We start from the raw sequence: 24,434 nt of genomic DNA, 5'->3' as shown, positions 1-24,434 counted from the left end.
CTGTCAGATAAGAGCATTTCCTCCAGAGCTGCCCTGCATGGCTGTACATATGCTAATCAGAGACTGCTGGAGCTCAAGAGAAAGCAACCGTGTGGGGCACTAACAAAAGAAACCAAAGCATCCCTATGAGGGAGACACGAGGTGTGAATACTCGTGCTGTGTTTGCACCCAGTGCCAATTAAGCAGCAGAGTACACGAATTAGGGCAACACAAACACTCGGGATGCATTCACTACACTAAAATAAGAGGAAATTCGAATCACAATTATTTTAACCATTGTGCACAAGTAGATAGATTTCAGGGGGTAACCAATACCTATGGATGGCAACTAGGTACTAAATTAAGTTACTGAGAATCGAAAAAAGAACACAGCGCAATTAAGAGGAAGTCAGGAATTCAGCCTGGATTTCTTCCAAAGTTCAGAGTGTCAACACTGAAAAAAAACAGAAAGACTCTTCTAACTAAAGAGTTTACACATTCAGAGCAATCACCATATTGGTGGTATTTGTTTTCCATAAATTAAATTTTCTCTAGGCTCCACAACAGAACAAGAAACAAGGCAGCAGATCACGTAATATTCCTGTGAAATGCAAAGAGTGCCTGGTGTGGGAATTGTTTTCATCTAACACTTGGGCTCAGGAAAGGAAGATTAACAACATTCAACAAGGCACTTCAGGCTGATCAGGGCAGCCAGAGTGAACTCTGGTGAACAAAGCACGGTGTGAACTGGAGTGAGTGTGGACAAAGGCTGCAGGAATAGTGGGGAAAGAGCCTCTCTGGGAAGGAAGTTAGTGATGTACAGTCTGAGGGTGAAAAGGGAGAAAAGAATTGTGCTTCAGCACATAATAGCACATTTATAGAGACAGGCAGCTATTTAGGAGTTACATTTGCTTTTTACTAGAGGAGATGGGTGTAAGCTGTTTGGATGTTTATACTAGAAATTACAGCTTTTCTCATCCAGACTGACACGGGCTCTTAATTCAAGGAATCAAAGCAAAGAGTTAACTCTTTAATAGAACTTCTCTGAGAGACAGAGCAGGCTGCTCCTGCAGTGATGCCCTCAGCAGCACCAGCCCAGGGTGCTCACAGGGAGTTCCTGGCCAGCACACATTTTGTTACAATAAAGTCACCCCACACTTTGCTTTATCATTACAAGGCAGATTTCATTTGTGAACCAAATGACGTTTTTCTCCATCATGTACCAGCACAATCCCCATCACCACACAAAACAAAACAGAGGAAGTTTCTGGCCCCAGAGTCAAAAGCACCAAAAAGCCGAATCAGCTGTGCAAGTCAGATGTTGTGAGTGAAAAAGTAGCTACTGAGTCAATGACACAGTCTGGATCTGCTTGTCCAGTTTCAACACAAAGTGAGATCTCACAACATTGACATGAAGGTGATAAAAATATCAGTTAATGAATTAAGAAAGCCATTGTGAAGTTTCTTCCTAAACTAAGCAGCCAGGAATGCTGGTGCTTCCTATACAGGGTCACCTTCCCTGCTGTGGCATTCCACAGGGTGCTCTCTTCTTTCTTGTATTTCAGGAATGTACAGAGATGCACAGTCGAGGAAGTTCTGTGATTATGTGCTACTACAACGAGGAAGAGCTTCCCGAGCTCTTTGGAATACACTTGAAATGTTGGGCAGACCAGCCCCTAGCAGGAAGCAAATGAATCATCCACATCTGCAGACTTTAAGAAACAAAATACACAAAAGCAAGTTTTAAACAAAGGATGGAGATTCCTCCCTCTTCCCTGCTCCCACTTTCTGCTTTAAACTGAACCCACGGACAGTTCACTAAGACAAGGCTGTACCACAGCATGGGAAATCAGAAAGATTTCAAAAACCTGCAGCACAAGGACAGAGAAAAGACTTCTGACAGAAGTTACATGTGCTAAGGACAAAACAAATCTGAAGATTTGTAGGATGATGTATCCTTTCCAGCCAGTTATCCAACTGCGTAGTAACTCTAAATTTAGAAAATGTGGCTATTTTGTCTCAAGACTAATGTTTCAAGGAACTTGGACTCAGAAGCTGAACGGAAGCATAAATATTACTTGGAATAGTTATGAGATTTATTCACTTGGATTTGATACTTAACTCACCTTCCAAGAGGGAAAAACCCCTAACTTTCATATTCAAAAGCAGACAGAAGGGCAAAGCCAAAGGACAAGTAGGGCCTTGCTGGAAATGCCATCAACTCTCAACAAAAACATTAAGCAGTGCTCCATGCATGCTCACTCCAAATACTGAAAAGATGTGAGGGCAGAGAGCAGAGGCAGCACTGGATACTTCGCTCACTCCAAATACTGAAAAGCAAAGATGTGAGGGCAGAGAGCAGAGGCAGCACTGGACACTTGGGATGGGCAGCAGCCCCCCACACTGCTGACAACCCCAACCCCTGCCCAGCAGCAGCTAAAGCAGAATAGCCATTTTAGTGCCATGAGAGTAAATGAAAATACAAAGGTTCCTTGGTGATCAGTACTACTCAAGCTCCAACTGTTTCTGTACAGCTGCTGCCAACAATTTCACTGAGCACTGAGATCTAAGGACCAGTTCTCTAACAGTTCTTTAGTGAAGGGGTCTGAAACACCCACTTGATTCTAGAAACACCACTATGAACTAACTTAACAGTTAATCTCAGCTGTTCTTCACTGACTACCAGCCTTGCAAAACCCTCAACTCACTAGATTTACACCTAAACTAACTTTTAAAACACTAGGTTACTCAGTTTAGCTCCTCACGTAAGTGAAACAAAATCAAACTTGAATTACTCAATACCAAATGGCGAGTTCCCAAGCATCCAATTTCACACATACACCAAATAACCAATGTATTGTGGCTCTGCCTGAGAGCAATTTTCCCAGACACATCTCTAGCTGTAACTGCACTGACGAATGTCAAAAAGTTTTCCACTGAGCAGCCAGGTCATGCTCTTGAGTCCTGGAAATGATCAAATAGAGAAAGCACTGAGCACACACTAGGAAAACGCCACCTGGCAGCACTAATGCTGGCTGCCTTATCCAGAGTCACCCGAGGGGAGAGTTTTTGTCACCTTTCCAACACCCACTGCCACATCAGAGCCCAGGAAATGCTTTGAAGATGAAAAGTGCTACTTATTTGCTAAGTATCCTTTATCAGCAGAAAAGCAGCACCGTTTCTTACACCCAAATGATTCATAAGCAAAGTTCTTTTATTCTCAAAGAAGTTCTATCCTTTCAAAAGTAGGTAAAAAATAAATCAGTCATGATGGAACTAATTCCAGCTCACCATATTAGTGTATTTTACTGAGCAGAAGATTCATCATCCACTGACAAATGACAACTGTATCCAGTCCCTTCTTCCACAGGAATAAGGTACCAGAACTCCCAGCTCCAGGCTAAGAAAACCAGTTAAAAACCTTAAGCTCCTCATCTTTTCAGCTGGTGATTAAATAGCCCTCTTCACCTGCCTGTCTCCAAACCCCTCCCTCACAAGCAGAAAAGCTAAAAGTTTTACAGGCAGCAGTAAGAGCAAACCACTGAGACTGTGTCTGATGTGTGCTGAATACAGAACCACACGGTACCACTGCTACAGTTTTATTGTACAAAACCAATCCTGCTTAATGGACCAAGGGTATGGCTGTGCAGTTTCTCTTCAACTCAAGAGGCTGTAACCAGAAGCTGTGAAGTGATACCACTGCAAATGCAAGCTGAGCATGGTTTCCTTGTTCCTAATGTACTCCTGTGAATTTAATTTTTCCTGGCCTGGAAGCTACAGTAAGACACCAAGTGCTCCTGTCCCCTCCTGGCCTGCTCTGCTGCCTGCCAGTCCTTGGTCTCACCTCCTGCCAACAGCCTCCACACTGCCCATTCTTTCACTCAGAGAGCAGCAGCACCAGCTGTTGAGGAAAGAAATAGAAGTCATGATTTTAAAGGCAATGGCAAAAACATGGAAAAAAAAACCAGCTTTGCAATCTCAGGGAAGCCTACCTACCTAGAGCATCCAACACACATCATCAGGGAGCTGTTTGTTCAAACCCCTTGAAAAACTGGACAGATTATTTATGGTGTAGCTTGATGTGTCCCACTTTCAAGATCTCAGCATATGTGCACAAAAAGCATTTGTATCTTGGCTTCCACCTTATATATCCAAGCAACCTCATATACCATACCAGCAGCTAACACAGCAAGCAAATCTAAAAACCCACCAAAACTACAGAGGCTTATTGAGATACTGGTCTAAGACACCACTTCCACACGTTAACTATTCATTTGTTAAATCTTAGACCAGCAGGTCAGCAGGTCCACACTTTTATCTCACAGCACAGAAGCATCAATGCTATTTAGCTAAAGTCTTCCCAGTAACCTGAACTGAACTGCAGCTCGCTGCAGTTTCTCTGGTACAGTTCCCTGCACCTGACTGATGGAGAAGGCTGAACAAAGCATTAAAGTGATGCCATTTCTTTAAAAACCGATCCAAAACATGTACAGAGGTACAGATTTCTCAGTCTTCAAATCTGCCCACTCTCAACCCATGGTTTTGGCTTGATCTACAGGTCATTCTGTGAGAGGAAGAAATTCCATCTGCAGCTATTTATTGGATCTGTGTCTCCATTAAGCTTCTCTAAACCCGAATACAATCAAGGGCAGAAAACAAAGATAACACCACCTGTCCTTCTCCTTACCTCTTCTGCACATGCACATGTCCAAGATAATTATCAAATCCACATCCAGCACCACCATATTTGTTTCCATCTACACCACACACGAAGATTTGAGCCCAGTAAATGTTCACAATTTCCTCTTGTGTCTCTTCCAAAGCCTGGTCCAAGTGCTCCCAAACATGGGGCATAAAGCACAGCAGAAACATGACTGCATCCCTTTCTTTTGGCCAGATGTGCATGGGAGGTAACAATAACCCTGAAATGCACAGGAAGAGATGCTTTCTGTCCAGAAATGCATCCAAGTCTGTAAGTCTCCAACTGCACCAAGCTGGGCTGTGTGTATTCTGTACCACCACGGGCACAGGAGCTTCTGAAACTCAGTCAGCACAGACCAGAAATGGCATTAAGGCTAAAAAGACACCTGTCCACTTGAAACTCAGGCACATCTGAAAATGCTGCCGCTATTACAGTAATCAGCAATCTTTACTGTCAAAACCACATGCTGTTCATACTATTTGATGCTTTAAATCACCCCTAACAATCATTACCCCTCAAAGTTTCCTGCTCCTTTCACAGAAACATTTAACATTCAGAAGGAAAAAACCCTATCCGAGTCCCAGGACACTGTCATTAAGAGAAACTCACTTTTGCTTAACTTCACAAATTCAAGTTAGCAGAATATTTTTGATACAGACATAAACATGCACATTTCTATTTAGCAGCCTAAGAGCAAATGGAAGAAAGCCCAAACATTACCATGGAGCCTCCCTTCATGGTTTTTTTTTCCCTAGGAGTTAGCATTCTCATACCTTGCCACAGGTCTAAAAGTCTCAGGAATGGGACACACCAGCTACACAAGGCAGAGCCTGAGCTGAGTTACAGGTACCCTGGAGAACTACGTAAAAGGCAGAAGCTGAGCCATCATCTCACATCTCAGTTCCAGGAAAGTCAGGACTGCCAACCTCAAAAGGAAGTGCAAGGATTTCAGCTCAAATGATCAGCTTCTGTACTCAGGATGACCTAAACACAGGTCCCTGTGGGCAAAGACCCTGCACATGGTGGGAGGTAACAGCAGAATGGAAAAAATGAGGCAGGGTTTTCCTAAGTGGTATTTAAGGAAGGTGTCATCACCTTCTGAGCCTTTGAAATCCCCCAAGCAATTAAACAGTCAAAGGAGAAGAGGCTTTTAGCTTTCCAAACACCAATTATTTCCCACACCAACACAGATGTTGAACATTAAAAATAATGTCTTTCCTCTGAAGAGAGCGGAGGAGCTGAGGACAGCTGCCATAGGCAAGCAAGACCTTGTCCCAAAAAGCATTTGTCAAAGCTGCTGCTATTTAACTTCAATAAAGAATCTTCAGCCAAAAAAGAAACTTTATAAAATTGCCTGAAGTCCCATTTTTGGCCAAAGTCTGCACTGGAGCTGCATCGCATCAGCAAATTAATTTGTATGAGAAAGCTGCAGCAAAATGTCTCACCCACACAGGTATTTCAGAGCCTGTCACGGGCATCGATTGATTCCTTCTAAAGCTTTTAGTGCACATTAGTTTGTTTACTAGTCCTAAAAGCATTACTAATTTAGTTTGGGGTTTTTTTAAGCTACAGCAGCACACTGAAAGGGAGCACACCTTAGAAGAGAGCAAATCACAAACACTGCTTCTAGAGGACAGGCTTCGTTCATTTTAAAAATAACACTCCTGTCTACATTTGGAATAATTATAATAAATGGCTTAGCCCAGATGGCCACTTTCAACTCCTGAATTACCAATTCACTCTGCACACAGTACACAAAGCAGTAACAGTGTACAATATTTAGTACTCCTGAGACTTCCACACTGTGAATTGTGCCGGATTCCACTTTTGCAGTAAAATATTAATGACGATCCCCAAGTCTGTATCACAAGAGCCAAACAAATCAAAGTAAAATGGGGAATTGACCCAAGGGTACCTAACCTTGCAAGGGATACCCACAGGATGGAAAGGTCACACATTAATTGGTTCTATATTATGCAGAACTGCAAAAATTCCAGTAAGCCTTTTCTCTTCTGTCTCTAACAGCTACAAACATCAGGTGGTTTCAAAAAACCCTCCTGGGAGACTAACTGAAATGTCAGATGCAAGAAGAGGGGTAGATACAGCTTCCTCACGCAGTAAAACCCACTGTTAATAGTTTATGGGCATGGGATTTGTGTGCTGCAGCGGAACCAGAGCTTCGTTCTGTGGCCAGCATTTCCTCACAGCCCCAAAAAGGATCCTGCTATGCCTCTTCACTTGCCCAGCGTGCCCACACTGCACTTCCAGACGGCCAACACCTCACCAGGTTGGAAGATGGAAGATTTTTAAGGCTGTTTTCATGCCTCAGTTGTAAATAAGTTGCAGAGTCACTAGCCAGGATTAACATCTGAAGGGCACATGCTGGTGGGCTGGGATCCCAGCAGTGAGGGCTCAGAGTGTCTGTGAATGGACAGAGGGAAAACACAGACCTTGAGGATCTTCAGAAACTCCTCTTGTAACCTTGTATTACATCCATGACCCAATATCTGAGGTCAGGAAATTACAGGAGCAAAGAGGGGAAAGGAACAGAAGGTCTTTGTGGGATGAAGCAGAGTTGAATTCATGGAGAGCCTTTTGGAGACAACATCAGATAATTTCCATATAATGAGTTTATCAGCCACCAGCTTATGTCTGATGAGTCCTGATAGTCTGAATCTGTTTTCAAAGCAAAGTTGAATGAGGTAAGAGAATCATCCAAACTAAATAATATTCTGGACCTTACAAGAAAGGCTGTGAAAAACTTTTTAAAAATTGCACCTGGACTCTTAGAGCAAACCTGGAGTCCTACAATGGTCCCTACACATCACCCAGCACTGCCAGGGTATCACAGCATCACACCAAGCCCTCACTCCCAGAGGCAGGCACAGGGAACCTGGGAGGCCTGGCTGGCTGAAGGCCTTCAGATAAGGTGCTGAAACACAACACCTGCACTTTCCATTTCCCCCAGCTGCACAAGAGGCCTTTCTGCCTTGCCCAGGCTGTATGAAAATGAAAGGTCACAGAGAGCTCGGAGGCTTTTGGTGGAGAGGCAGGATGAAGGGCAGCAGCTTTTTGAAGCCCCCAGAGACTGACTAATACCTAGGATGTTCAAGCATTCCCATAAAGTTCCCAAAGGCAGCTCAAGTGTGCAACAGGAATGCTAAATTACAGCAGAGAGATCCTGAAATTAAAATTCAGCTGGGTCCCAAGTATTCCTGATAATTTATTAAAAAAAGCACCAGGTGTTCACAGCAGCTCATGGTACTTCCAAACTTGCCTTCCAAATTACTTCCAGAGATATGGCTTTAGCCAGCCAGAGGAACTGCTCTGCAGATTTGTTGGGTCAGACAAGACATGGATGGCAAATATATTTGGAAAGGGAAACGTTCTCCTTCCAGGTCTGCTTAGGTTTTACAATATTCAGCAACAGTGATTTCCCAGTGTCTTAAATGGGTGATATGGCCATGGAAAGCAGAAAGGAGCACTTGAAGCCAGAGAGAAAGAAATCCTGGCTCTTTTTATTCTCATCATTGTTATGCTGCTAATGACTATCAACAGGGGAACCAAAGGCAGGAATGTGCTCACATGCACAATTCTTGGAGGAGCTGGTGGGGCTTTGCACCAACTGCTAAGCTCTATCTCAAAAGACAGTTTCTATTATTGATTAACATCAGTAATTGTGTGCCTGGGTTTAAGTGGCATTCTGCCACTTAAAAAAGCTTCTGCTATTTGAAAGAGCAACAGCAAGTGTTGAACTTCCAGAAGCAACAGCAAAAATTACTGCACAACCTACATCAAAAGAACCCAAACTGTCCAAGAAAGACAGGAAAGCTTGAGGATTATTAATTGGGTACAGAAAGCTGCTTTTGACCTTTGCACTGGAAGCCAAAGGTGCTGTTTCACAGGACTCAAAATTTCCAACAACTTTATTTCTCCCTTGTTTACAACACTCACTCTATCCAATACACTCAACAGGATTCCCAGATCCTTAAGCACCTGACAAACAGGAGGGAGACAGGCAGCCAGCCTTCTGTGTGGAATCAGGATCTGATACACTAAACAGACACACAAAAGCCCTGGCCCCAAGAGCACCTTCACCCTCTGCCCACTTCAGACTTAAGGGAAATAGAAGAGTGCATCCTCTGGAGTCCAGGGCTGAACTGTCACCTGGACAGGATAATGTTTCAAGGACATCAAACAAGACCCTCACAGGCAAAGATGCTGGAGAGGCACAGCCAGAAGATGTACCTGTAGGCAACAGCACCAAAAAGCCAACAAACTTCAGACCCAGGATAACCATATAATGCCTATGGTTTGTACCAGCACAGACAAGGACAAGCTTGTCAGGCTCACCTGGCTGGTTCTCACACATCAGTGGAACCCAAAAGAGGCTGGGTCAGCAAACAGCTAAAAAACCCAGTTATAACCACAAAACCATGATCAGTCCCACTGCATGTTTCCAGTGGAGTCAGGTTTGTTTTCAGCAAACCCAAACTGCAGTGCAGACTGTACACAATGCCTCTCAATTTGGTTAGTGGGCAGCTTTCCAGAAAAGAAAAAAAAAATCAATAGAAGTACACCTAAATTTCTCTAGCACTCAGGAAACTTCTCCCCAGGGTCCATTACCCGAGTGGTAAAGGCACCTACACCAGGGCAGCTGCACTAAAAGGGAAAACAGACAGACTGTTTATTTACATAAGTGTCTTTGATTTCTGATCCTCCTCAGTCCAGCTTTTTCTAACACTGCAATGGGTGCAGTTACCAAGTGACTGAAGTCAGAGCTAATACTTCTGGATTTAGGAGCCCAACAGCACCAACTAAATCCGTGTTTACTCACCCAAATGGAGGTGGCTTTGTTTAGATACTGAAAACCAAACTCAACTTGGGACAAATTTTTGCTGCAACAACACATGAAGATTTTGCTGAAAGGCTGTAGTGATTGAATTATAGTGTTTTTCTAGAGAAAAGAGGTGTTTTGGGTTTTTTAAAGGTAGAAATACATCATGTGGCAGTATCTTTTCAGAATACCTGTTTTCGTTTTCCTTATCTCCAAGCAGTCACGTGTCTAATGACACTACCACCTAAATTTAGCTCATTCTGTAGCACTGGCAATCCTAGCGATGCCTTTAAGGCTGCAACACACCTTTCTTCCTCTCAGTCTCCCCTCTCTCCTGCAGCGTGTGGGGCCGTTTCTGGAACAGCACAGCAGACGGTTCTCCAGAAGCCTCCTGCTTTCCACTGCCCAGAGGAGCAGGGGGAGCCTGCAGGGACAGTGCAGCCACCCGTTCTGCTCAGTGCAACGCCCATGCCCGGCAGCCCCTTTGTGCTCTATTACAGTGCCCCCCTCGCCCGCTTTTGTCTCTGAACTGTCAGTCAGTCTGGGCTAAAACCCCAGGCCACAGCAACTTTGGGAAGTGGGAATATTCCAAGGCAGACCTACACCTTGTGGCTCGACAGATGTAATTAAGATACCGCAGATTTACGTGCAACTCATTAGCAAGGGGTAAATGCTCACGTAAACAAGGGCAGACCCAAATCGCGTTTGCTTCCTGCTGGAATCTTTATCCAGGGGTGGTTTCCCTGCTCGACCGCTGACTCCCCTAGAAAAGGCGGTGACGACACTGTTCAATAAAGGCGAGACACTGGCCTACAACTCCAGCAAGTAAGAGCTGTCTGGAAGTTCGCTCAAATCACCTTCACAGGCTCTCTTCTCCTCACGCCAGCAAGCCCCACTGCCTCAGCAGAGCAGCCGCGCTCTGCCGTCAGCGCAAGGCAGCAGCAGCATCCACGCTGGGCTGCCAGAAGGAGCGCGATGAAGGGAGGGAGCGGGATTTCACCCTCTGGAGAACACCGTCCCCCTTCCCCGCTCCGGCTGCTCGTCGCACGGGGGAAACGGGGCAGCAAGCTCCGCCTCGGGAGCCTCCAACGCACCGACCCCGCAGGCCGTGCAGGCCCTGCCCCGGGAGGCCTCCAAGGCGGCGCCCCTGTCTTGCAACCGGCGCCAGCCCCCCGGGGAGGGACCGGGGCCCGTGCAGGCCGCGGGCCGCCCCCCGCCCCGGTTACCTTGGTCTCCTTGACGTGCTGCTTGATGCCCTCCGGGTACCACTGCACCCGCACGTAGCCCCGCCGCAGCGGGCTGGCGCGGCCCTCATCCCCGCCGCCGGCCCCAGGGCCTCCCGACTCGGAGCCGCCCGAGCTGGCGGCGCCGCCGGCCGCGGTCCCGCGCCCGCCCTCCTCAGAGTCCTCCTCCGAGTCCTCGCCGTGGATGAGGCGCACCAGGCCGAAGCGCACGGAGCCGCGGTAGCGGCCCGACACCAGGTCGTGGGAGAACAGGAGGCGCTGGGAGCCGCCCGGCGGGGCGGAGAGGGGCAGCGCGGCGGGGGGAGCCGGGGGTGCCGGTGCCGGCGCTGCCGGTGCCCCCTCCTCGGGCTGTTCCGCCATGGCGCCGGTGAGCGGGAGCGCGCGGCCGGCAGGAGGGGGAGGGCAGGGGAGGGGCGGCAAGTAACGGCCCATGGGCGGGGCCATGGGAGGGCACGCCCACAGCGAACACAGGCCACGCCCACAAAGGCGGGGTGGGGGGAGGGCCGGGACCGGGACCGGGGGTTGGGGGGCTGCATCGCCTGCTGATCCCCGGGAACGGGGGATTGCATCATCACCCCCAGGGATGGGGGCTGCGCTGCGCCACTGGCCCCAGGAATGGGGGGGCTGCATCCTCCTCTGACCTCCAGGGGTGTGGGGCTGCTCTGCGTCATCCCGAAGGATGGGGGGCACTGCATCAGCATCCCCAGGGATGGGGGGGGGGCTGCACTGCATCGTTCTCTGAGCCCCAGGGGTGTGGGGCTGCTCTGCATTATCCCCAAGGATGGGGGGGCACTGCATCAGCATCCCCAGGAATGGGGGGGGGGGCTGCACTGCACCATCATCCCCAGGGATGGGGGGCTGCACTGCATCGTTCTCTGACCCCCGGGGATGGGGGGCTCTGCTGCATCATCCCACGAACCCCAGGGATTGGGGGGGGGGAGGCTGCATTGCATCATCCCCAGGGATGGGGGACACTGCACTGCATCACCCCCTGGTCCCCGGAGGTGGGGGGCTGCACTGCATTGCCCCTGATCCCCAGGGATGGGGGACACTGCACTGCATCACCCCCTGGTCCCCGGAGGTGGGGGGCTGCACTGCATTGTCCCTGAGCCCCAGGGATTGGGGACACCGCACTGCATCACCCCCTGGTCCCCGGAGGTGGGGGGCTGCACTGCATTGTCCCTGATCCCCAGGGATTGGGGACACTGCACTGCATCACCCCCAGTTCTCACTGCGGGCTGCCCTGCAGCACCTCCTGCTCCCCAGTGATGGGGGCTTTGCTGTTTACAGACCCCTCTGCCTGGGCACAGCTGGGGGGCCATCCTGGCACCGGGCACTGCCCGATGCTGGGAGCTGCTTTCCAGCTGACATCAAAGCCTGGTCTTGCTTTTCACGGCTCCTAGAAGCCCTCATTAGGGTGTGCAAATGAGCAGAATATTTGGCTTCATTGACTCTAAGGATTTTTCCCCTCTGCAGAGATTTTGTAAACAGAAAAGTTTTTTTGAGCAGGTCCTGCTGCTCTGGCAGGCAAAGGACTAAAGGAATCCAAAATAGCCTTCACTGCCTATCTTTTACCACAATGCATCCTGCCTCTTCTCTCCCTAGACCTTCCTGCCTGTGCAGCGCTGGCTTGAATATCAAGAAAATGCCTGAAATCCTCAGCCTAATTTGTTCTCTTGCCAAAAAGACCCCAGGAACAGCAGAGCAGTGTTTTCCCTCTTGTCCTCTCCCTCCCAGACTGCTCTGCCTGGCTGGATCAACCAACTGGCTTTCAGTCCACCTTCCAAGGTTTCTCCTTTCAGGAAAAGAAACCAGGATGAAGTTCTGCCTGTGCCCACCTCTGGAATCCTGTCCTCAAGACTGAGATCTTCCAATCTTCCAAATGTCCCTAAAGCCTTGGGAAGCAGCTGAGAAGAGGCTGGGGCAGGCAGTGTGTGGGTGATGGGGGCACTGGGAGCTCTGCCCAGCTCCTCCCTCCCCCTGGGTGTGGGTGGCAGGGCAGAAGGATGCTCCAAGGCATGGAGAGGTACAAGCTATCCCTGCCCTGCCTCCAAATCAGGGAGCTGCAGGCAGTGAAGCCATCCAGCCCCTGTCTGCTCCCAGGCCAAGCCAGCCTCCACCCCAGCATTTAATCACTCCCCAGAGCATCCCGTTAATCAGAAAGGCACTGTGTTAATGTGATTCCTTGCTGGAGCATTTTTGGCTTCAACCCCAGGGATAAGAAACAGAATAGAGCTAAAAGGGACCATTGGGTGGCTAAAAAGCAACATGCCCCCAGGGAAAGGCAGTTTAAATATCCAGTCAGTGCCACTGTGGGTTTACAGGTGTTTCCAGGGATGTGCTCCTGGGAATACAGACCTGCACCCACATGCCCTGACCTCTGTGGACCAGCTGTAGGGTTGATAGGCAGCATTCAGAACTTCTAGAGCACCAGTGCCTCTGGCATGAGGATTTCACCCTCTGACCATCACTGTGCTGGAGGGGGGAGTATGACACATCTCCCCAGGGCGTTCATCCATCTCACCTGGAGCTGTGGACAAGGTACCAACCCCTCTCCCTCTGTAGCCAGGGAGAATTGTGCCCTTGGGAAAGGCAGGAGGTGCCCTTTGGCTTCATTTAATCTGATGCCATGTCTTCTGGAGGTTTCAAAGCAGAGCTTTACCCAGCACAGCGATGCTCCTCACCATCTCCTTAATGTACATTGCAACAGCCACTAATAAAATATAGATGCAGTAATGGGCACAATCATGCGTGGAGATGGAAACCATCCCTCTTCAGGGCTATTATGTGCTGAAGAGCAGTGCTGGGGGTTCAGGTAGCCACAAATAGCCATGAAAAACAATCACATTATACCCCTGCCCAGGCTCACGGCAGGGGCACTGTAATGGGGACAAGTCAGGGCTGTTTGCTCGTTAGCAGCAGTCGAGCTGGGTGTGTTTGTGCACTCTGATCCCTGCTGGAGCTCTGATATGCTTCCATCAGGAAGTGGCACTGAAGGAGCACTGATTGCTTTTTTAGGACACAACAGCCCAGGGCCTTGGCTGTCACAACATTGATGGCCTGCAGATTTTACAGTGCCTGGGTGTCCAAAGGAGCCTCTCCTATTTAACATCACCATTCAGGTGTCCACTGAGGCATCTCTGCAAGTCCACACCACCCAGCAAAACGCGTGGGGCTTGTGCAAAGTCACGCATGCCAGGCAGCCTCCCTGCCCAGTTTAGGGACAGTTCTTGCTGGTAAGGCTGTTTTGGGAAGGGATGGCCTTTACTCTGCAGGAGAACATCCTCCCTGGAACCAAGCTGTCCCAGTGATCTAACCACCTTATGGCACTTAGGTTAGATCACCAGCGTCCCCCCGCTGAGCTCTGCTGCCCAGAGGGCGTGTCAGAATGCCCAGAGAGTGTGTCAGAATGCCCAGAGAGTGTGTCAGAATGCCCAGAGGGTGCCAGAATACCCAGAGGGTGCCAAGATGCCCAGCAGGTGCTGGGATACCCAGGACACCCCTTATCTCCCTGTAGAGATACTGCTGAAAAGCAAGCCCTCTCCTTCCTCCTTGGCTCTCTCCCAGGGCCTCTTTGCTCAGGGTTTAAGGGGCAAGTGCTGGGATGCCCACAGGGTGCTGGGGGGGGCTGCCAGGTACCGGAGGTACCCACAGGGTACGAGGAGGCGTGGCAGGTGCCAAGGATGCCAGCAGGGTACCAGGATGTCTGCCGGGCTCTGGGATGTCCACAGGGACTGGAATAGGTGCCGGGATGTCCCCTGGGATCCCCGGAGGCCGGTGGGTGCCCGCAGGGTCCCGCGGCGCCCGCTCGGTGCCGGTGCCGGTGCCGGCTGCGGCGGGGCTCTGGTGCCACCTCGTGGGCTGTCGCCTCCCGGTGGCTCCGGGCCGGCGGGGCGAGCGGTGACAGCGGCTCCCCGGGGGCAGCAGCTCCGCCCGGAGCCCCGCTGAGCTGATATGGTTCCATGTCAAATGCAGGTGAGCGCTCCACCCGCTCTGCTCCGCTCTGCAGCCCCTCCTTGGCCAGTCCTGCCGGTGTTTCCCTCTTTTGCTGCTTCGCAGAGGCAGAGTCCCCATCCTTTCCCTGCTGGGAAGAGCTGGTGCCTTCAGGAAAAGTCTTTCAGAGCAGCTCGTGTCACAGGGAATGCCTCCAGACCCTCCCACAGGGAGAGCTAGGGGTTTATCTTCATCATCACGCAGACAAACAGCTCAGCACGAGTCCCCATGTCCCCATTAACATCAGGGAACAGAAATATGAGCAAGTGATGCAGCATATGGCAATCCCTCATCCTGTCTCTGTGATCCCAGACAGCCTCTGGAGGCTGGGTGGGCAGGGAAGGAGATGGATTGTGAAATCCCTTCCACCTCAAGCCATTCTGTGATCCTGCAGGAATTGTGATCACACAGCTCTTCCCCCTCTGGCTGTGCTGCCCTGATCGAACGCTGCTGGCTCTCCTAAAAAAACTCAGAGCAGCATCACCTTGTACATGAGCAACTCGATGTGAGCCTGATCCTCCTCTCCCACCTCTCACCCTTTTCACTGAGAACAAGACCTCAGAACTCCCCCAATGGCCTTGGTCCAGGCTCAGCCTTGCCCTCCAGGATTTTTCTTCCCCGTGGGTGGCATCTGGTCCCCAGCCATGTCCAGGGGTCACCCTGGCTCCCAGCAGCATGTGCCAGGGTTAGGGCTGGGGACAGGACAGATCCTGTAAGCAGCAGGATGCCCCAGCAATTGCCAGGCTGCTGGAATCTCCTCTTCCCAAAGCCAGACTGGTTCTAAACTGCTTGGAGATCTGGCTCTGGAGGGTGGGGCTGCACTGCTGAGCTCCTTCCCACCTGCCCAGCCCTCTCCTCCCAGAGAAGCTCCTGCAGCCCCACTGACCTCCCCCCAAGGACTGTGCCACGAGTGGCTGTGACCTAGTTACAAACCCCAGCTCCCAGGGAGGAGAGGAGGTTAATCAGCAGCAGTGCTGTGCTCCAGGGAGGGGACTAAAGAGGTCCTGGCTGCGTCCTGGCACCCATCTCCTGCTTTTGGCTGAGGCTGCCATGGCTGAAACCATCTGCCAGACTTGTTTGTTCTCCTTCCTCAAAGGTAGAAGAGCAGCAAGATACACCAGGCCTGCAAAGGCACGTGTTTATCTACTGCAGGTCAAAGCCAGAGTTCAAATCCTGTTCCTCTAACCATTGCTGAGAACCCAAAAAAGCTGTGGAGTAACTTCCTTTCATGCCTTCATCCCTTCCCCAGCTCCCTGAGAGTGTCTGAGGGGAGAATCAGCCTCACCACTGAGGGGCCAAAGAGAATATGCCAGAGGAAAGCCATATACATGTGTATTTGCATGTTATTCGTATTATAGACATACATATATAAACACTTCAGAGCACAGAGCAGAACAAGCCCCTCCAGGGCCTGTTCAGAGCATGGGGCTGGGGGCTGGCCACCCTCCACAGGAGCCCTCCATTGCTATTTTGAAAGAGCAGCAGCTGGCATGTTCCTAAAGCACAATGTCCCGTTCCAGAGGAAGGGCTGGAGGCATGCTGGCTTCTCAGGAGCTGCTGGTGAATTAAAACCACTGCTGGCAGCTCGAGAGGGAGCACTGGGGGACAGAAACAGCAGCTGGGCAACCTGGCAAGTGCTGAGGATGCCGAGTGTGTCCAAAGAGCCATGTCCTGCTGGGAAGTTACAGCAACAGCAAGCACCAGCACGAGTGATGGAAGAGGAGGTGAGGGAGAAGGAAATCAGAGCCCACAGCTGATCTTGCAGTAATGCCAAAGGGCAGAGCCCTGCTGTTAGGTCATTGCCAGGAGAATAGCATCACCCTCTTGGAAACGTGGGTCCAAGCCAAAGGAAGGTGCTGAACAGGGATGTAAACAGCATCCAGCTCGGGAATTATGCAATTACGTGAGTCTGAGAGAGAAACCTCTCCAACGGCGTCACACAGGGAAGGATCCCGATGCCATCTGAATCCTGTGATGGCAGACCCTGCCTCAAAGCCAGGGCTGCAGACACCACAAGCAGCTTAATCCGCTGAGCACCGGGATAATGGGGCCGGAGGCGCAGCTGAGGAGCCCCTGAGCTGCGTGTGCACGGCTCCATTCCCAAACCCTGGCAGAGGGGGGGCCAAGCCGTGATTCATCTGCCTCCCACATGTCGCCCCTCGCAGCAAATCCTACCCGGAGATAATTGCTGTCTTCCTGAGTGGGTACCGCGACAGAGGGACCAGCCCGGCTGCGGGGCCGAACTGACAGCTCGGGGCTCTTTGAAGATGCTGAGAGAGCTGCTAAATATGCAAATCTAGGCACACTGCTGTGGCTTTAATTTAATGGAGTTGTTGACCCTCTGCAGCTGTGTGGGAGCAGGAAGAGACAGACTGTGGAATGCAGCATCCCTGATTGACTATTCCAGCCACGGGCCAACCTCTGCTCTGCTGGGCTCTTTTAATGGCTGGGAGTTGCTCCAAAATGCCATTTCTGTAGAGCAAAAAGCTGCTGGGTCATATTTCTGTTTCGATTCAATGAAAAAGCTTAAAAGAGAGAGGTAAGGGCGTAGCTCCAGGTCATTTTGCCCATGGCTGGAAGCTAAAGTAGGTCCAGAGCTGCCCTGGAAATGTCTCCAGTGGAGCAAAGCCAGCTCTGCCTCCTGCTCCAGGCTTCTTTCAGGGCTGCATCTGGTTCCCAGTGATAATGATGATGCCAACATCGTGCTCCTGCCTGGGATAATCTCCCTTTTATTACACGTGTCCTGATGGGGACAAACATTGCTGGTTCTGCCTGTCCAGTTTCTTATGTAACAGTGCCCAGGAACAGAGGGCTGCATGGGGGAGAGGTGCTTGGTTTTTGGAATAAGCTCCTTGGGCAAGAAACCTTAGATGTGACTCCCCATCTTACAAGGAGTCAGCTGAGAAACTCCTCCCTGCTCAAGCCCAAGCCATGATCATGCCTGGCACAACCAGCAGCCTCCCCATCCTTCCCCAAATAAAGCTCATCCACTCTGGGCAGGGCTCCTGATGCTATTGGAGAGGTCAGGATCAGAACAGGACAGTGCTCCCTTTTCCTGGTTGAGTCCCCTGCTCTCCCTGCCCAGCCCTCAGAGAAGAGCAATCAGCTAAATGCTTTATCCCTCTGCAGCCAGTCACGCCAGGGGAAGGAAAAAAAAATAATAGAAAGAAGCCTGAAGTGATCCCTTTGCTGGCCTGACACCTCAAAGCCTCTCACCTCTCCCTGTCTTTCATCGGAGTTCTAAACTCCTTAGGATGTCATCACGTGCTCCATAAATAACAAATATATATAAGCAGGGGCTGTGGAGGATGCAGCAGACCGAGGAGGGGAGGCAAAAGCCCAGATCCTCCTCTCCTGCCAGCGCTGAGACAACACCCCTGGAGGCAGGCGGGCAGGGAGCAGCTCAGCATCCCGGCTGGTAAGCACCTACATTCCTGCCCCATCCCAGGGGCACAGCACCCACATTCCTGCCCCATCCCAGAGACACTGACAGCCTCAGGGACATCTGCTGGTCCCCTGGCCACTGCAGCTTGCTCCTGTGTCCCAGGACGGGGGGGATTTCCCCAGAGGGGTGGGAGGTTGGTATACAGAGCTTGGCTTGCTGAGAAGTGGTTTTGGCACAGGGAAGGGTGTGACTCTCATCCCAGCTCCTGTCTCACCCCTACATTTCCAACACGTGCTTTCAAAATCCAGCTGCAGGAACTCTTCTCACTGAAACCCTCCCTGTTCTCTGAGTTCTTCCACACAGTATTTGACTTTAAGACTGGGTGAATAACTCCGTACTGTCAACTAATTAAAAAAATCCAGCTCCAAACCCTGGCAGACGAGTCATAACTTAGTAAAAGATATTGCCAGGGGGGCTCTGTGCACCTGCCGGTTTATTTATCTGTGAGCATGGGGATGCTCTGATTTCTGGTCCACAAACACAAGTGGTGAGTTTATTTATCTGTGAGCATCTCTCTGTACCATGGGGATGCTCTGATTTCTGGTCCACAAACACAAGTGATGGCAGGAAAAATTTACAGAGCAAGCTCTTTGTTCACTGCTGTGACACACAGACATAGTGGGCTCATCTCAGGCAGGTCTGGCAAGGAGTCACAGCACAAAATTCAGGTATAAGTGACATGGACAAATACAGAAGGCTTTGCTGGAGGAACGATGAGCTAGGGAGAATTTTCCTCATTGCGTTTCTCACTTACTCTGGGACCTGGGCAGAGTTTCTTTTACTTCTGCAGGTTTGATGCTTCCCATGGTACCCCCATGGCTGTGCAGGGCTCGTGGGTTTCTCCAGGGTTAGGGAGCACTGTTGGTTCCTCTGTGCTTTGCAGGTTCTATGTATCCCCCCCTCCCCAGAAGAACTTCAACTCTTCAGGGAGCTGAGAAGCAAAGCAAGAAGTTAATTTCCAGAAAACAAACAAAAATATATCAGCCCTTCAGCTGTATAACCTGGGTTGGCAGGAATAACGTGCTGGAGGGGAAAAAATACAAGCAAAACAATCAAGGAGCAACCTTTTCCCTTCCCTGCCTACTGCTCCAGGGTGTTGCTGATTGGGGTCTCAAGCAATTCCTAAAAATAGCTGGAGGGACCTGATTGCCCTTTCCCAGTTTTCTCTAATGGGATTGGAGCTGCCACTTAAATGGGAGATTTTGAATCTTGAGCTCCGTGGATGTCCCTGAAGAGACTTCCTGTGACTCAGTTGTTTCCAGCCTCTGTGTGCTCTGGGATAAAGACTTGCTCTTGGACAGTGAGCACTGAATGGTGGCTGTGGGAGAGCAAACATCTCTGAGGAACCTGGGCTGCTGGAAGGTGTCCCTTCTCCCTGCAGGGGGGTGAACTGCATGACCTAACTTTAGCAGTCCTTTCCAATCCAAACCATTCTGTGATTCCACAATCCAGCTCCATAACTCCCATGGGAACTGAAATGCTGGCCATGCCTGAGGTCATATTCAACTGCCCTCTCTGCCCTGCCATCCCTGCACAGCCATCCCAGCCTGATCCAGCAGCATCTCCCCAGCAGCATCCCCAGAGCTCACCCGAGGCACTTAGCACCCCCAGGATCAAACCACCACTGCATTTTCAAGGTCCCCTGAGCTTACTCTCTTGCCTGCTCTGGGATTTATTCATGCAGAAGAGTCCCTAATCCAATTAGTAGGATGAGGAGTTCCAGAAGATTTGATAATAAGCTCTATGAACATTAGACCCACCCCCACTCCCCAGCACCCCACTCTCCCTGCCAGCTCACCCTGCTTTGCTTCCCTCCTTCAGGAGCATGAACCACCCATTCCCAGCATGACTTCAGTCAGTCCTTGGTGCCTGGAATGAGCACTGGGGGTGCTAAATAATTCCCTTGCCAAGGAAACCCTCTGTCCCTGATGGATCTGATCCCTTAGATACACACCCACAGCCAAACCAGCGATTCATTGAAAATAAATCCTGACCACCCTGTTTCACCTCAGGCTGGATAACACTGGCATTTCAAGCATCCAGCCCTTGGCATTTCAGGATGGAAAATTCCCAGCTTGCGCCAGTTGTGCCCTGTGCAATGTTTGTGCTGGTAATGCTTTTGTTTCATAAATCCTATTAGCTGGAGGCAAGCCTATAATTAGCAGGGAAAGCCGGCACCTCTGAAACAATAATCAAAAATGACCTGGCTTTGCTCTGGCTTCACTGAAAATGAATTGCTCTGAGTTTGGATGGATGGTTGAACGGGTGGCTCTGAAAGCCATTCCCACTATTTCTGGTTGCAGGATGTGTGTGCTTAGTGAAGTTATTCACTCAGTTTGTGATTCTCTCTGGGTTTATTGACTCGGTTCACTCACACGTGAAAGCAGAGGCAGATTGAAGCTACAGGCTCTGATCCAGGTCAAGGGATTTGTCTGGGCTGTGCAGGATGGGTGCTGCCAGATGACCTTGGGTGCTGGTGACCCTCTTGGGGAACCCATGTTGAAGGTGGAGTGTCCTGGCCTGGGCTGTGTCTGGTGGGATCATGCTGCCCAAAGCTGCTGAGGCAGGGGGCAACGCCTGAGGCCACCTCACCAGGAGGACAGGCAAGGCTTTCAGCCTCAGTCACCTGCTCAGCCCTGCCAGGGAGCCACTTCTGTGGGTGTGGACATGACCTAAGAAGCTGACAGAGGTGAAGCTGTGTCACTCACCTGCTCAGTGAGTCAGAGCAGGGGGTAAATCCTGCCAGCTTGTGCTCTGGAGGAGGTGGCTCCGGCTGCCTGGTGTGTGTCCCTGTCAGGGAACCTCTGTGACCTCCTATTCTAGCACAGCTGTTCCACAAACACCAGAGCGTCACAGGGAACTTTCACACAGATGGATGCTTGTTTTACAGCTCTTGGCTTCCTGCGGGCACATCCCACCCTGCGTGCCCCTAGGGCAGCAGCTGCAGGCTTCTCCTGCCCATCCCACTGCCTGGTGCTGCCATGGGCTGGGCAATGCTGGGCGGGATGCTCAGCCCCCCACCTGCTCCAGCTCTAACAACGCTGGCTCCTCTCCCTGCTCTGTCCCACCACCTGGATCACTGTGCTTCTGTCCCCCTGCTCCCTGGGGTTTGCTCAGTGCCAGCCTCCTGTGTCCCCCGGCTGACAGCAAGAGCAGCTGGGATCACTGTGGGCAGATATTTGCTGTACATACAAACAAATACCCATAGCAAAAGGGAGACAAGCATCCTAATCCTGTCTGTGAACAACAGATCCTCCTGCCGGCTAGCAGTGCTGGAGGAGCTCGGCTGGAATAAAGGGTGCGGGAGCCGGCAGGGGCTGCCCCGAACCGAGGGAGCGGCGGGAAGCCAGGCGGGCGGAGGAAGAAGAGGAGGAGGAGGAGGAGGAGGATGTCGGCACTCAGCGCGCTGCCCTTCCTGAAGCCGGTCCAGCTGCGGTCGCCCCGCGGCTCGCCCGGGGGCCAGCGCCGGCACACGCTGCCCGCCAGCGAGTTCCGCTGCCTCAGCCCCGAGGATGCTGTCAGCGTGTTCGAGATCGAGCGCGAAGGTACGGGGGACCTGTCCGGTGCCATCAGCTGGCACCTCAGCACCTGTTTGCAGTCTCTTGTTCTCTTGTAGTGGTGAATTCCCCCGTGGGAGGGATGCAGTGGCCGTGGCTTGTGGCCAGGCCACCACGGGCTCCCTAAGGAAGTGGAGGGTCTGTGGTTAATGAGCTGGAGAACCACGGCCCCAGCTCAGCCTGGGGTGGGAGGTGATGCTGAGTAGGACCCCAAAACAACCCTGTGAAAGACAGGATAGGAAAAGGGGTAGAGGGAGGAAGGACACCATGCTCTGCCTCCTCCTGCACAGGGGCACTTTGAGGTGCCACCCTGGCAACCTTTCCGTGTTTCCTTCACCATAGCTTCCCTCACCCTGACTCACCCAGCCCATTTCTCCCTCCTCTCCAAGCAGAGGGGCAGCCAGGGAGGTGCTGACAGGGTGGGCTCAATTCAGCACCTGCTGCTCTAGCTCTGGAATCAGCAGAGTCAGGAGCTGGTCACTGGGCCATGAGGAACTGCCTCTGGAGAAGCAGAACTGCTCCCTGGAACCATCCGTGTCCCTCAGAACTCCTTTAGACCTAGCAGGCAGCAGGACACATGCCATCTCTCCCCATCACATCCCACTTTCCCTCCCCTACATCAGTGCTGGGGCTGTTTCTGGGTCGGGTGTGCTTTGTGTCTCTCCCTGTGTTCACCACTGCCCCCCTCCAGCCTTTATATCAGTTTCTGGGGACTGTCCCCTGCACCTGGATGAGATCCGCCACTTCCTGAACCTGTGCCCGGAGCTGTCCCTCGGCTGGTTTGAGGAAGGGAGGCTCGTGGCTTTCATCATTGGCTCCCTCTGGGACCAGGAGAGGCTCAGCCAGGTATGACCCAGTCCTTCCCACCTCGTGCACCACCAGGGAGGGCACCAGCTGCTATGAGGGGAGCAATCCAGGACCCCTTGGGGCACCTCAGCCTCAGGGGAGAAGGGGCAAATCCAGCCTCAGGTCATTCAGTGAAGGGTGGGATAAAGGCAGGGCTGACTCTGCCCTCAGGCAGGATCAGGAGGTTCCATGGATCCAGATGTTGGCTTCTCCTTCTGCTTGAGACTCTCCAAATCCTGTCTCCTCCCAGGGAGGGCTTTGAGTGGCCCCTCAGGGCACCAGCCCTGCCAGAGCCTGGGGACCAGGAGAAGCTCTCTGGGCCCCTGAGGCTACTCCCAAAATCTTCTCCCATAACTAACTGCTATAAGGCTGCTCTGGCAGAAATGAGCTTTCTCATTAACTAATTTAAACGACGCTGTTAAAAAATATGCCAAGTTAAATATCCCCCTCAACATTCATTTTAAAACTAAAAACCCTCCGAGGATGACGGCGGGGAGGCGAACAGGCACGGGGAGGGCGATGCGGAGCCTGGTTCTTTGGGGTGGGGAATAAGAAGCAGGATGGGACCCCCAGGTCCTGCTAAGGCCTGTTTCCCCCCTGGCAGGCAGCGCTGACCCTGCACAAGCCGCAGGGCTCGGCCGTGCACATCCACGTGCTGGCCGTGCACCGCACCGTGCGCCAGCAGGGCAAGGGCTCCATCCTGATGTGGCGCTACCTGCAGCACCTGCGCTGCCTGCCCTGCGCCCGCCGCGCCCTGCTCATGTGCGAGCCCTTCCTCGTGCCCTTCTACCAGAAGTGCGGCTTCCAGGCGCTGGGGCCCTGCCAGGTGACCGTGGGGGAGATGGCCTTCGTGGAGATGCAGCACCCCGTGCGGGGGCACGCCTTCATGCGCAGGAACAGCGGCTGCTGAGGCCTGGCCGGCCTGGGGGTGACAGGCTGCAGCCCCCCTCCATCCCCACGCTGTGATCCGTCGTCCCCAGCTGGCCCTGGATACAGCTGCTCCCTCTGCCACTTCTGCCTGCCAGCCACACCGGCCTGGCCCCGTCCCATCCCTGCGGGGCTGGGCACAGGAATTCCTGCCTGATCCTGCTGGAAGCATCGGCTCCCTGGGCTCTGCTGGCAGGTCTGGGTGGGCTGCAGGGCCACGAGCCCCCTGGGATGGAAAGGCTTTGCCCTGGGAATGGCTGGGGGGCTCTGCTGGTTTGAGGACACTTCCACCCACCACGGTTTGCTGAGACACCCAGCAGAGCCTCTGCAAACACGTGCCCCTGCCTGGCACCCCTCCCACCATCACAGCCACCACGAGTGGAGCACACCATGGCCAAGCCCTCCCTGAGCAGCCCCCAGGCCAGGCAGGGGCCATGGCAGCCTCCTCCCTACCCCCAGCCATCCTTCCAGTCCCCTTGGAGCACATTCCCAGCCCACAGCCACCCTCAGCTGCACATTGCAGAGCCTCCCCAGGGAACCAGTCCAAGCCATTTGGTCCTCCCTGTCCCAGACCCACAACCAGCCCAGGACAAGGCTTCTGCAAACTCAGGTTGTTGGAAAGCAGCAAATAAAGATGTGCTGGTGATTTTCTACACAACCTATGTGTGTTCATGCCCTGCTTTGATCATGACCTTACCACAATGGCCAGAGGGAGGGCACCAGCTGCTATGAGGGGAGCAATCCAGGACCCCTTGGGGCACCTCAGCCTCAGGGGAGAAGGGGCAAATCCAGCCTCAGGTCATTCAGTGAAGGGTGGGATAAAGGCAGGGCTGACTCTTCCCTCAGGCAGAATCAGGAGGTTCCATGGATCCAAATGTTTGGCTTCTCCTTCTATTTGAGACTC

At 51.9% G+C, this 24,434-nt stretch overlaps 2 protein-coding genes across 2 annotated transcripts in view; one reads left to right on the top strand and one right to left on the bottom strand.

Annotated features, from left to right (window-relative positions):
- The window catches only part of UBE2O (ubiquitin conjugating enzyme E2 O), a 62,303-nt gene extending 51,141 nt beyond the window's left edge, over positions 1–11,162 (bottom strand). Inside the window, exon 1 of the mRNA XM_041409115.1 lies at positions 10,745–11,162. Within this exon, the coding sequence (XP_041265049.1) occupies positions 10,745–11,122 (378 nt within the window). The 5' untranslated portion in view covers positions 11,123–11,162. The remainder of the gene's footprint in view (positions 1–10,744) is intronic.
- A 10,426-nt stretch (positions 11,163–21,588) lies between these two features.
- On the top strand, positions 21,589–23,948 carry AANAT (aralkylamine N-acetyltransferase). The gene is made up of 3 exons (XM_041409304.1): positions 21,589–21,745; positions 22,449–22,603; positions 23,208–23,948. Exons 1-3 carry the CDS (start codon positions 21,589–21,591, stop codon positions 23,511–23,513), a joined length of 618 nt encoding a protein of 205 aa, XP_041265238.1. The 3' UTR covers positions 23,514–23,948.
- The last annotated feature ends 486 nt before the right edge of the window (positions 23,949–24,434 follow it).

The sequence above is a fragment of the Onychostruthus taczanowskii genome, unplaced genomic scaffold (genome assembly GCF_017590055.1).
Source record: "Onychostruthus taczanowskii isolate IOZ18803 unplaced genomic scaffold, ASM1759005v1 scaffold30, whole genome shotgun sequence".
Lineage (NCBI taxonomy): Eukaryota > Metazoa > Chordata > Aves > Passeriformes > Passeridae > Onychostruthus > Onychostruthus taczanowskii.
This window is presented reverse-complemented; position numbering and strand designations above follow the sequence as displayed.

Bases quoted from the DNA above. Each gene is read 5' to 3' on its own strand.
- AANAT (XM_041409304.1), top strand. From the start codon at position 21,589: ATGTCGGCACTCAGCGCGCTGCCCTTCCTGAAGCCGGTCCAGCTGCGG. The intron at 21,746-22,448 runs GTACGGGGGACC...GCCCCCCTCCAG, and splicing joins GTTCGAGATCGAGCGCGAAG to CCTTTATATCAGTTTCTGGG. The intron at 22,604-23,207 runs GTATGACCCAGT...CCCCCCTGGCAG, and splicing joins ACCAGGAGAGGCTCAGCCAG to GCAGCGCTGACCCTGCACAA.